The sequence below is a fragment of the Electrophorus electricus genome, chromosome 7 (assembly GCF_013358815.1).
Source record: "Electrophorus electricus isolate fEleEle1 chromosome 7, fEleEle1.pri, whole genome shotgun sequence".
Taxonomy (NCBI): Eukaryota; Metazoa; Chordata; class Actinopteri; order Gymnotiformes; family Gymnotidae; genus Electrophorus; species Electrophorus electricus.
The window spans coordinates 20,480,616-20,493,691 of record NC_049541.1 but is presented as its reverse complement, the minus strand read 5'-3'; the positions used below and the strand labels follow the sequence as shown (position 1 = coordinate 20,493,691).

General features: G+C 44.0%; 1 protein-coding gene across 1 annotated transcript in view; it reads right to left on the bottom strand.

Moving 5' to 3' along the window:
* col7a1l (collagen type VII alpha 1-like) overlaps window positions 1-13,076 on the bottom strand; it is a 69,695-nt gene that overhangs the window by 45,747 nt on the left and 10,872 nt on the right. The window contains 15 exon segments of the mRNA XM_035528554.1: window positions 84-271; window positions 1,684-1,827; window positions 1,924-2,047; window positions 2,599-2,738; window positions 4,384-4,659; window positions 4,929-5,075; window positions 5,548-5,667; window positions 5,936-6,082; window positions 6,578-6,715; window positions 9,757-9,906; window positions 10,200-10,313; window positions 10,881-11,039; window positions 12,126-12,245; window positions 12,350-12,496; window positions 12,858-12,974. Coding sequence (XP_035384447.1) covers window positions 84-271; window positions 1,684-1,827; window positions 1,924-2,047; window positions 2,599-2,738; window positions 4,384-4,659; window positions 4,929-5,075; window positions 5,548-5,667; window positions 5,936-6,082; window positions 6,578-6,715; window positions 9,757-9,906; window positions 10,200-10,313; window positions 10,881-11,039; window positions 12,126-12,245; window positions 12,350-12,496; window positions 12,858-12,974 — 2,231 coding nt within the window.

Here is a 13,076-nt window from a genome sequence, read left to right as displayed (position 1 = left end):
TTCCAATAATACAGTAAATAATATATGCAAATAATAATCAAATGACATATGTAAAAATGTAGCAAATATAAAATTACAGGCACCTCTTTCTGCTTGTTGAACTCAGAGAGTAATGCCTCACTGCAGATGCTGTTGATAAACTCTCTCTCGATGGTGGGTAAGTCGCTAAAGTCAGCAGCGTAGAAGATGTTCTTGTACGTTGTGGGAGAGGCAATTTTCTTCAGCTCTTCGATGTCAGCATGTGCAACACCAATGACCAACACAGTGACACCTAAAGCACAAATACAGAAGCCACTTTTGATATCTGAGACTTTCCCTTAAAGCTCTTCAATTTCGGTTAGTATTAGTGCTTCGTGCAGTTCCTTTTGTATTGCCTGTACAGTCATGGGATCAGACAAGACCCAAACAGCTTTACAACATTTAAAAGGGCTCTAATTCCTATGTGGGTCACAGAGGTAAATCACATATATGGTTTACGGATGTAAAAAGTGTCTTATAAAAGCAGACATCCTATGCTGTAAGCGCAAAGTCATTGTTTAACTTTGAATGCACTGTGTTTGGAGTGGCGAGGCAAATTGTTTCTGTTGGGCTATTGTGTCACTGTCCAGTTAATTATGGACTGCACTGTATTACAGAATACAGACCAATCTATTTCAGTAACTAGATGGATAACTTATATAACTATATTGATCAATCATTTTAAGCGCTCTGTCATAAATCTGATGTGATGATTGGTTCCTCCTCACTTCCATGGTTTCCATCTTGTGTATTTTAGTTCCATTCCGTAGTTTTGTTTTCTCTGCACCCTTGTCTGTTTTTCCACGCCTGGCATTACTTTCACCTGTGTCTGCTTTAGAGTTGATTAGTTCATGTATTTAGACCTGGTTTTTGTTCCCTTTGTCTTGGCTGTTCATTGAATGAATGTATGTATGGATGTGTTGGAAAGCCCGTCTGGTTTTTGAAGCTTTCGTTTATGTTAGCCTGTGTGTTATCCTAACCGTTTGTTTTCCTTACCTCTGTGTGTTATTTCCTAGCCTCTGTTTGCCTTGGTGTGCTTTGATTTGTTTATCATGTATCCCTGTAATCTGCGTATTGGTAAACTGACCCTGGACTACTCTGACGACTATGACTCTGGATGTGCCTCTAATAAATGTGCCTCTAAGCTGTGTTAGGGCTTCTGACCCAGAATGTGTGCTATCCTGGAGGTGGTTCTGTTAGAGGTTCTGACCCAGAATGTGTACTATCCTGGAGGTGGTTCTGTTAGAGGTTCTGACCCAGAATGTGTACTATCCTGGAGGTGGTTCTGTTAGAGGTTCTGACCCAGAATGTGTGCTATCCTGGAGGTGGTTCTGTAAGAGGTTCTGACCCAGAATGTGTACTATCCTGGAGGTGGTTCTGTTAGAGGTTCTGACCCAGAATGTGTACTATCCTGGAGGTGGTTCTGTTAGAGGTTCTGACCCAGAATGTGTACTATCCTGGAGGTGGTTCTGTAAGAGGTTCTGACCCAGAATGTGTGCTATCCTGGAGGTGGTTCTGTTAGAGGTTCTGACCCAGAATGTGTACTATCCTGGAGGTGGTTCTGTTAGAGGTTCTGACCCAGAATGTGTGCTATCCTGGAGGTGGTTCTGTAAGAGGTTATGACCCAGAATGTGTGCTGGAGGTGGTTCTGTAAGAGGTTCTGACCCAGAATATGTGCTATCCTGGAGGGCGGTTCCACATCATCCTGGGCTCTTCCGTCTGTCACCAGCACCAACACATGGGGAACATTCTGCCTCATACCCCGAGATTCCTGAAACAGCTCCCTCAGAACGTAGCTGATCCCTCGACCTACACATACAAACAACATAGTGTTTTTGATTTACAACATCTCCATATAAATAGACTTATGTATGGATTTGTGTGTGCGTGCGTGCATGTGTGCACCTGTTTTGGTGTTTCCTCCTCCATAGCGGACCGCTCTTAGGGCTCTCAGCACAGAGCCGCGGTCCTTGTGAGTGTTCAGGCTGAATTCTATTCTGGGCTGATCACTATAGTGCACCACAGCTACCTGAGCAAAAGAGACCATAAGCCAAACAAGTAAGCAGAGAGTTCCGAGCAGACAGACAGTGCTATCACGACACACACTGCAAAACTCACGCTGCAGCTTCCTCTAGATTCCCAGCAACGACTTCACCGTACAGGCTTATGGAAACCTAGGTATGAATTAAATTGTTTTTGTTTTCTAGTAAATTACCACCAAGGTTTGAAACTACACTCAGACATAGGAACAGGGTGGAGACACTGCAGCAATTCCATCCACGTGCTCCAAACCAGGTTGGTTTCTACTACTGTGCTTGGTGCCACAGAAAAACTGCACCAGATCCAGACATCAATGTTGTATTCCTGATGGCCTGACCAGAGCATGGTTCTGGACATGGGTAGAGTCAGTCAGTCACTGGGAAGCGTGACTGAAGATTCCTTTGAACTAGGTTTATCTATGCTGGGGAAACTGGCTCCCAAGGTTTTGATCAGAATGTACTAAACACAGTATTACATTAACGTACACAAACAAAATGTTCAAGCCTGTTATATTCCAGGAATATAATCACATCCACGTACCTGTGTGGCTTGCGGTCCAATCAGTGGAAAATATGTCACAATCCGAAACAGGAAGTCCTTCAGCTTCCCAAAGTTGTCTGTGCCAATGCTCCAGGACTCATCCACCAGAAACACAATATCTGCTTTCAGCCTGCCACACACTAAGACAGGCATTCATGACAGGTGTACAGGACGGGTGTACAGGACAGGTGTTCAGGCAACCATGTGCTAGCATTTACTTCACCCCTCCCACACCACCATGGGCGTAGCAACTCACTGGACACTGAGTTCAGTGCTGTGAACTTGATGGCCTGATTGGATTCACAGGGTGATGATCATGGGTTATTTACAGGGTGATGGTTATCACTGCACTGTATTCAAACATGGACTCTTACATTGTTTGTCATGCTGCTCTTACCAGTACACATATTTTGACATGCTGATTATATTTTCCCCGCCGGCTTGCTCTGTGCTGACAACCACCCTTCGCCTGTCTTGCTCTCTACATAGACACACACTTTTCGCCTGTCTTGCTCTCTACATAATCACACACCTTTCGCCTGTCTTGCTCTCTACATAGACACACACTTTTCGCCTGTCTTGCTCTCTACATAATCACACACCTTTCGCCTGTCTTGCTCTGCGCACACACACCTTTCGCCTGTCTTGCTCTCTACATAATCACACACCTTTCGCCTGTCTTGCTCTGCGCACACACACTTTTCGCCTGTCTTGCTCTCTACATAATCACACACCTTTCGCCTGTCTTGCTCTGTGCACACACACCTTTCGCCTGTCTTGCTCTCTACATAATCACACACCTTTCGCCTGTCTTGCTCTGTGCACACACACTTTTCGCCTGTCTTGCTCTCTACATAATCACACACCTTTCGCCTGTCTTGCTCTGTGCACACACACTTTTCGCCTGTCTTGCTCTCTACATAATCACACACCTTTCGCCTGTCTTGCTCTCTACATAGACACACACTTTTCGCCTGTCTTGCTCTCTACATAATCACACACCTTTCGCCTGTCTTGCTCTGCGCACACACACCTTTCGCCTGTCTTGCTCTCTACATAATCACACACCTTTCGCCTGTCTTGCTCTCTACATAATCACACACCTTTCGCCTGTCTTGCTCTGCGCACACACACCTTTCGCCTGTCTTGCTCTGTGCACACACACTTTTCGCCTGTCTTGCTCTCTACATAATCACACACCTTTCGCCTGTCTTGCTCTCTACATAATCACACACCTTTCGCCTGTCTTGCTCTGTGCACACACACCTTTCGCCTGTCTTGCTCTGCGCACACACACCTTTCGCCTGTCTTGCTCTGCGCACACACACCTTTCTTCTGTCACTGTGCTCTGCTCCCTCTCCCCAACCCTTTCAACCAGATTTTTGAGATTTTCCCTTCATCAAAGGTTTTTCTTCTTCTGTTTAAATAGCTGTGCTACTAAAACCTCTTAATTAAAGCAATCTGTCATTTATAAAATCCCTCATCAGAACAGAACAGGTAAATGTTGTAATTTACTCTTAGGTTTGAGGACTGTGATATCACAGGGTTTTAATGAACACACATTATTCAAGGAATTAAAACACAGATTGTTCTCTGTTTGTATACACAGTAAATACAAATACGTTATTTAAGTAATTCCAAATAACACCAGCATGCATGTTCAGACTGCGTACCGTAAGCCCAGTTATTTAACAAAGCCAGTGCATTTAGGATATCTTCTAAATACGCTGTAGGGAATGTGAAAGGTTTATACATGCATTTACCAAGAAAGATCTCACAATATACCTGGCCTGGGTTGGGGGGTTCCAGTGGAGGATGTGGTTTGGCCATTAGCTGCCGTGCTGAGTGTGCTCATGGCCTGTACGGTTTTAGTGACGTCAGGCTTGGTCGCGGGTCTCTGAGTGGTGGTGGTGGTGGGCTTGCTGGTTTCTTTTTTGGCTGTAGTAAGTGAGTTTTTGAATGTAGAGTGAACACTCAGGTCTCTGTGAGATGCAGTCAGGACATGCGCTGGATCAGGGACAGGTGTGATGGTCGGGACAGGAATGAGTCGAGAAACCCCCACTGGAACATAATCACACAATCGATCATATATACATATATGTCCAGCAATAAAGAAATCAAATGATTCAATTGTGTTGCAGTATAACTCTTTTCAGTGGAAATCTAGCCTTCTTATGATCCTACTGACTATTTGTGTTAGTTTGCAAGCCACATCCACAGCAAGCTAACACAGCCATGCCTATGACTAAAATATTTCATATCTAGAGTGAGACCTAAGCTCAGTAAGCTTCCCACCACAGTGCACAGCTCAGAGGAGGATCCGCCCTTACATATCCTTTTGGTGAAGGTTGTCACAGGGCCCTCCACCTCTCCATAGAGGGGCTGGATGGTGAAGATGTAGGTTCTCCCATACTGCAGATTTTTTATCTTATAGGAGGTGAAGCCAGAGCCCAGTATTTCAATGGTACTGTGAAGTTCTGCAGGAATCAGAACATCAGAAAACAACCATTTAGTCACTCGTATTCATATAATCATAATTCCTATTTACTGGTTCCCAGCATAAACGCTGTGATATGTCTGAGCGTGCATTTTATGGTGCATTTTTCACCATAGAGTTTTAGAAATTATCAATAAAACAGCAGTTACAGGCTGTAATTGTATATTTGTAATGTAATAATGTAATGCATTTATCATACTGATGTACTTATTAATGAGAGCCTTTAAGAAGCAGTGTAAGTATTTCAGTGATAAGGTGGCCAGATGTGTGTGTAGCTGACGACATAATTCAGTAGTTTAAATTAATTTGAAACTATTCGCTGTCCCGACAAACAGAAGGAAAGAAATAAGAAGGAAACACATATAGAGCTTCTTTTTTTATAAGGGCTGACTGGATTTTCATACTGATGTGGTTAACGTAATCAAGTGTGAGACGGAGAGCAGCGGTCAGACCTGAGATACGTCTCCAGGAGAGGTGGTACCCCGAAGCTCCTGACACACTGGTCCAGTTCAGCACGGTGCTGTCATCCGTCGTGTTCAGAGCACTGAAACCATTCACTTTAGGCAGGTCCACTGTAGCATGAAATCAAAGTAGATCAAGTCAATAGCCTGAATACACAGCAACGTATATTGTGGTACAATAATTTCCCTTAAAAAGTTGTAACTTAACACTCATTACTGTGGATAAAAGTACGCTTGCAGTACAGTGTAGGAAATAGAACAGTACTACGCAAACGAAATGTGCACTGGAGACAGAAAGTACAGGAAAGAGTTCAGCTCCCTTTCCAGCTCATACATGTGAGCACATGTGTGTGTGTGTGTGTGAAGGGGACGGGCGCACGTGTTCGTGCTGTTAGCATGGTGGAGCCCCTTTCCTGGTCCTGCATCACAGACGACACCTGGATCTTGTAGGCAGTGTTGGCTAGCAGTCCGGTAATGGTGTATGACGTAGCGAACGAGGAAAGCAACTCACTCTTCTCTCGTCCCCCTGGCAAAATTAGCAACAGCCTTAAGCAATGGACAAGTCGGTATTCAGATTCAGTGCTCAGGATTATGAATTCAGCATTCAGATTCAGTATTCAGGTTTATGGATTCAGTATTCAGATTCAGGATTTTGGGTTCAATATTCAGATTCAGTATTCAGGTTTATGGATTCAGCATTCAGATTCAGTATTCAGGTTTATGGATACAGTACTCAGATTCAGTATCCAGGACTATGGATTCAGTATTCAGATTCAGTACTCAGGATTATGGATTTAGTATTTAGATTCCGTATTCAGGTTTATAGACCAGGGAGGTTTGAAAGATTTGGAAATTGTGCTGAATTGCAGGCATAAATCAATGGAAATGCATTTTCATTCATTCTTTGAGTTGTTCAAGATTGAGCAGAAAATAAAACATTCATCTACATGTATGAGAGAGACATATTGTAGTGGGTGTATCATTGCATGACCTGTAAAATATATCAGTAATAGGTTCCCACCATTAAAAGGGCTCCAGGTGACCTTGTAGCCAGTAACCTTTGGTGTTTTCTTCCAGGTCAGGAGAAAGGAGTTCATCCCAATATCAGTCACTTTCACATCTCGTACGGGCTCAATGCGCTCTGAATCAGTCAAGGACGCTGCCGAAAGAGCAGGATAAAATTAAGGTCAAATCAAGACTGTGTTTCTGTAAACAACTGCGACCTTGAGTCTGTGAAGGCGCTATATAAATTTTAATTATTATTATTATTATTATTATTAAATGGACAAGATTAGCACAAATAAATGGCACAGAGTTTGGTTGAATCACATCAATAATCTTTTCAGTGGTTCCCAACAGAAACAGCTGAATGACTGATGCAGCCTGATCTTACATGAACAAGGTGGGAACATTTGTTTTGTATTACGTGCAAAAAAATATATAGATGACCAAACTCACTTAAAGAAAAAGAAAACCAATGACACTGAACGCAGTCAATTTACAGCATTCAACTGATTCTTTTATCCAAATTGCCTTACAATTTGAGCAACTAAGGGTATTATTCTGGAGCCCAACAGTTGTAACCTGGCAGGGGTGGGACTTGAACTGGCAACCTACTGATTACCAGTCAAACACCTTAACCACTGAAGCACTATAACCCTGTATGTAGCACAGCTGCTATTGTCCAACACAGATTATTGTTGGATTACACCATAAATCACTTGAAGTGTAAAGTAAAAACAAAAATGGTAGTTGGTGCAGACTGTTGATAAACCCACGCTACTGTATTTCACCTCATGTTTGGTGATGTACTATTGATAGAAATGGTGCATTCTAGAGGGAAAAAAATTTATTTTAGTGTATGTTATTTTAGCATGCCTCTGCTTTTCACAGTGTGAGGCTCTGTGAGGATGAGATGATAACAGTCATGATGACACAAGTCACACAAGCACACACATACACACACACACACACACACAGATACACAGATACACACACAAAGGGAAAGAAAGTTAAAACACATGCTGCCTTACACAGCTAAACACTTAAGTTGGGGCCTTAAAATACAGGAGGTGTCGATCAATCAGCCGTTATCTATGGGAACAACAGGCGGACCCCATCCTCTTCAGTCTGCTCTGTGACTGAAACCAGCAATTACGCCATCAGCTATTTCCTCTTATGGCTTTGTTAAGTAAGAGCTGTCACCAAGTCATTCATCAAGCACTGATGCACACAGACTGATATGCAACCTGATATGCAGAGAAATATAGAACACTCGCACGCAGAAGAGAGCACCATGGCAACGGTGTCCCTGTGCCATAGTCGGGCAATGGACTAAACGGACCACGCAGACAGCATGGACAACACGGACCACCGTCTCACAAAACTCTAACCCTAACCATCCCTAACCCTAACCCTAACCAACCCTAACCCTAAACCTAACCCTAACCAACCCTAACCCTAAACCTAACCCTAACCCTAACCCTAACCCTAACCCTAACCAACCCTAACCCTAACCAACCCTAACCCTAAACCTAACCCTAACCCTAACCAACCCTAACCCTAACCAACCCTAACCCTAACCCCTAACCCTAACCTAACCCTAACCCTAACCAACCTTAACCTTAACCCCAACTCTAACCATAACCCTAACCAACCCTATCCCTAACCATCCCTAACCCCAACCCTAACCCCAACCAACCCTAACCTTAACCCTAACTCTAACTAACCCTAAGCCTAACCCTCACCCTAACACTAACCCTAACCAACCCTAACCCTAACCTAACCCTAACCCTAACATTAACCCTAACCCAACCCTAACCCTACAATAACCCTAACCTAACGCTAACCTTAATCCTACAATAACCCTAACCTAACCCTAACACTAACATTAACCCTAACTCTAACCCTAACCTTAACCTAACCTAACCCTAACCGTACAATAACCCTAACCCTAACACTAACATTAACCCTAACCCTAACCCTAACATTAACAATAACCCTAACCTAACATTAACCCTAACACGAACCATAACCCTAACCCTAATGCTAACACAAACCCTAACAGTAACCTTAACATTAACCCTAACCCTAACCTAACCCTAACTCTACCCCTACTCCTACCCCTAACCCTAACCTAACCTAACCTAACCTAACCTAACCCTAACCCTAACCCTAACCCTACATTAACCCTAACCCTAAACCTAACCCTACAATAACCCTAATCCTAACCTTAACCCTAACCTAACCCTAACCTAACATTAACCCTAACACTAACCTTAACATTAACCCTAACCCTAACACGAACCATAACCCTAAACCTAACAGTAACAATAAGACAAACCCTAACACTAACACAAACACAAACCCTAACACTAACCTTAACATTAACCCTAACCCTAACGCTAACACTAACCCTAAACCTAAAGCTAACCCTAATGCTAATACTAACCATAACCCTAACACTAACCCTAGCCATAACCCTAACCCTAACACCAACACTAACCATAACCCTAACTCTAACACAAACCCTAATAATAACCCTAACACTAACCTTAACATTAACCCTAACCCCAACACTAACATTAACCCTAACACTAACCCTGAACCTAACACTAACCCTAATGCTAACCCTAACCCTAAACATAACACTAACATTAACCCTGACACTAACACTAGCCCTAACACTAATACTAACACTAAACCTAAACCTAACACTAACCCTAACCCTAAACATAACACTAAACCTAACACTAACATTAACCCTAACACAGAACAGGAATACACTCTGGTCTTCTACTCATGTAAGATAGTTAAGTTGTGTTAGACATTCACTTCCATTCACTAATGCAGGGTGGCCAGCTGTGGTGCATATTTACCAGCAATTCCCACAACAAAGTTGTTTTGATAAGTGTGAGCATTCCTGCAAATATTACCACTGCGTGACTCTACCCTCTGTACTCTACTACCAGTGTTCACCTAGATGGGGTAGTGGAAGCTCAGTGGTCAAAGTACTTGACTAGTAGTCAGAAGGTTGTCAGTTCAAGCCCCACTGTTGGGCCCCTGAGCAAGGCCCTTAACCCTCAAATTGTACTCACTCATAATTGTAAGCTGCTTTGGATAAAAGCATCAGGTAAATGTCTGCCTGCAGCAAAAGGTGACTGTCACATGCAAGTAAAGATTTTGGACTTGTGTCAATACCTGTCTGCTGCGTGAGAGAGATTTCTGGCCCCTCCGTGTTGCCATAGAGCGCATAGATGCTGATGGAGTACAAAGTGTTCGGCTGGAGGGGCGTGATGAAGTATTCCAAAATGCTGTGGTCCAGATAATGGCTATTTGGACTTTCACCATCTGAGAAAGAAAACACACACACCATCTGTGTATGAACTTTGTAACTAAACTTTTGTAGCGAAACTGTTTTTTTGTGAAACACCCCTAAGTACAGAGGGGCTTCGTAGTTGTGTTATTTAAGACTAGGTGTGTTACTTAAGCATTTATATATGTTACTTAAGGGTTTAGGTGTGTTATTTAAGCCTTTAAGTGTGTTACATAAGGGTTTAGGTGTGTTGTTTAAGGGTTTAGGTGTGTTGTTTAAGCCTTTAGGTGTGTTACTTAAGGGTTTAGGTGTATTACTTAAAGCTTACTTTGGCTCCAAGTCAGTTTGTATTCTGTAGCCCCTACAATGGCATTCCACGCCACACTGATAGAGGAGCTGGTGTAGGACGTCACCTTGAAATTCGACACATAGCCGAGAGGAGCTGGAAACAGAGGACAGACCGTGAGCTTGAGCTCTCTGTGCACTCTGTATTCCAAAAGTGAGATTTTGTAGACTACAGATACACAGTGTATAATATGCATTCAATGTGATATATCGTGGACATTTAGTGACAGAACGGGCAATGGTCATTTGTGATATGCACAATGTGTGTGTGTGTGGATTTGGTGTGTATTTGTGTGTGTGGATTTGGGTGTGTATTTGTGTGTGTCTGTATGTGTGTGTGTGTTTGTGTGTGTGTGTGTGTGTGTGTGTGTGTATGTGTTTGTGTGTGTGTCTTTGTATGTGTCTGTGTTTGTGTGTCTGTATGTGTGTGTGTTTTTGTGTGTCTGTATGTGTGTGTGTGTGTGTGTGTGTGTGTGTGTGTGTTTTTGTGTGTCTGTATGTATGTGTGTGTTTGTGTGTGTGTGTGTGTGTTTGTGTGTCTGTATGTGCATTTTTGTGTGTCTGTATATATATATGTGTGTGTGTGTGTGTGTGTGTGTGTGTGTGTGTGTGTGTGTGTGTGTGTGTGTGTGTGTGTGTGTGTGTGTGCATTAACTTTGCTTACAGGTCCTGAAAGTGGCTGTGATCCCAGGTCCTACCACACGTCCAAAAAGCACATAGAGAGACAGGACATACTCAGTGTCATGGACCAGGTTCTTTAGGACATGCTCTGTAGTGCTGTCATTCAGAGCTAACTGCCTGGGCCGATCTCTCCCCACAAATTCTGAAAGGTACAAACACACATATTTATACAGTCACTACCACTATTCTGATATTCCCCTGTCTGAGTGTTTCAAATTGGCAGAAAAGAGGATTTTTTGAGAAGAGAGAATTTCTGAAGACATGAGGCAAGGTTTAAAAACAGCTATATGGAAAAGGTTTCAGGTGAACTTGGTAAAGCTCTGTGATCTTTCATCTTGTCTTGATCAATCCTTCAAACGCCTCCTACCTACTCAAGCTTTCTTTTTCATTTCTTCTTTGTCCTGATTTAAACTTGGTCGTGAAAGTGTGAGTCATCGCTTTCCCTTCATTACCGCATGTCCACAGGTTGATGAGTTTATGTGGAGGCTAACAGCACGTCAGCGCTGACGTGAGCCAGCCTGCTTCCAAGGCTCTGTTTTGATTGGGGTTTCCGGGGCGACGTCAAATCCACCTTGGGCTCCCTTCTCATTGTGGATGTAGTGTGTGTGCATGCTGCCCCGCACGTGCACGCCTGCACTTCTGATTGACAGATGATGGAGAGAGTTGCTGAACCTACCCAGCAACACCTCGCAACATCACAAATACAACACTTCAGACGGAGAGAAAAAAGAATGAAATAAGGAACAAACAAAAAAAGTGAAAAGACAAAAGAGAAAGAACAAGAAAGACAAAAACAAAGAATGAATGATGGTGAGGGTAGCTAGCAGAGAGAGAGCAGAAACAGGTGAGCAGGTGAGTGGATGAACAGGTGAGCAGGTGAGTGGATGAACAGGTGAGAGGGTGAGTGGATGAACAGGTGAGCAGGTGAGTGGATGAACAGGTGAGCGGGTGAGTGGGTGAGAGGGTGAGTGGATGAACAGGTGAGCGGGTGAGTGGATGAACAGGTGAGCGGGTGAGTGGATGAACAGGTGAGCGGGTGAGTGGATGAACAGGTGAGCGGGTGAGTGGATGAACAGGTGAGCGGGTTAGTGGATGAACAGGTGAGCGGGTGAGTGGATGAACAGGTGAGCGGGTTAGTGGATGAACAGGTGAGCGGGTGAGTGGATGAACAGGTGAGCGGGTGAGTGGATGAACAGGTGAGCGGGTGAGTGGATGAGTGTAGTATTACCGGGTGTGGGCCCCCATGCCAGCCTGTATCCCGTGGCTCCGGGAACGGCGTTCCAGACAGCCATGGCCTTGCTGGTGCTCAGAGCAGTGGCTCTCAGAGTCTGCACTGCACTGCTGTCCACTGCCACACACACACACACACACACACACACACAGAGAACAGAGACAGTGTTACCACGCTCTCACACACACATATTTTCTTCTGTGCTGCCCTCTGCCGCTTACATGTCTTGGCCTTGGCAGAGATGACAGGCCCTTCAGTATCAAGGAAGACAGGGTTGATGGAGATGGTGTACTCCACGCCGGGATGAAGACCCTGCACCATGTAGTAGTTGTAGTTCTCTCCCAGGTTCACACTTTCTATGTGGCCCTCTGGAGACACATATGAAAAAAACCACATGCCCTCGTGTCAATCACAAATCATTTTACATAAATTCTTTTTAAAAATCTAATTTGCTCTCCCCAAATATATGAATATCATTTTATATCTGCACATGTAGCACATGTTCATATCTAGAGAGACTTACAATTACAACCATGTGATAGTGGTGAATTCAGGGTTGCCCAAGGACTTTTACTGGTATAGCACAGAGACCCAGTCCCCCACAGGAGAAGCAGGCGCGCTACACTACACTACATCAGCCATCAGTGACACGCACACTTATCTGCTTGATACACATTTACGTTGTCATGAGCATGTGCTGAAGTCCTGTCAGCGTGGACACCCCAGTACCTGCAGACGCCCAGGTGAGTCTGTACCCTGATGCTCCCCTCACAGAGAGCCAGCGCGCCTGCACCGTGTCCGTAGTGGCGTTTTGCACCAGCAGCTGTTCGACTGGCACAGACGTCACTGTGACACACACAGGAGATGTTTCTGGATGTGTCGCACGCAGCATGAAGGAGCGTTGTGTGTCACACACCATAGGATGATGATACACGTCCATTTGTTGAA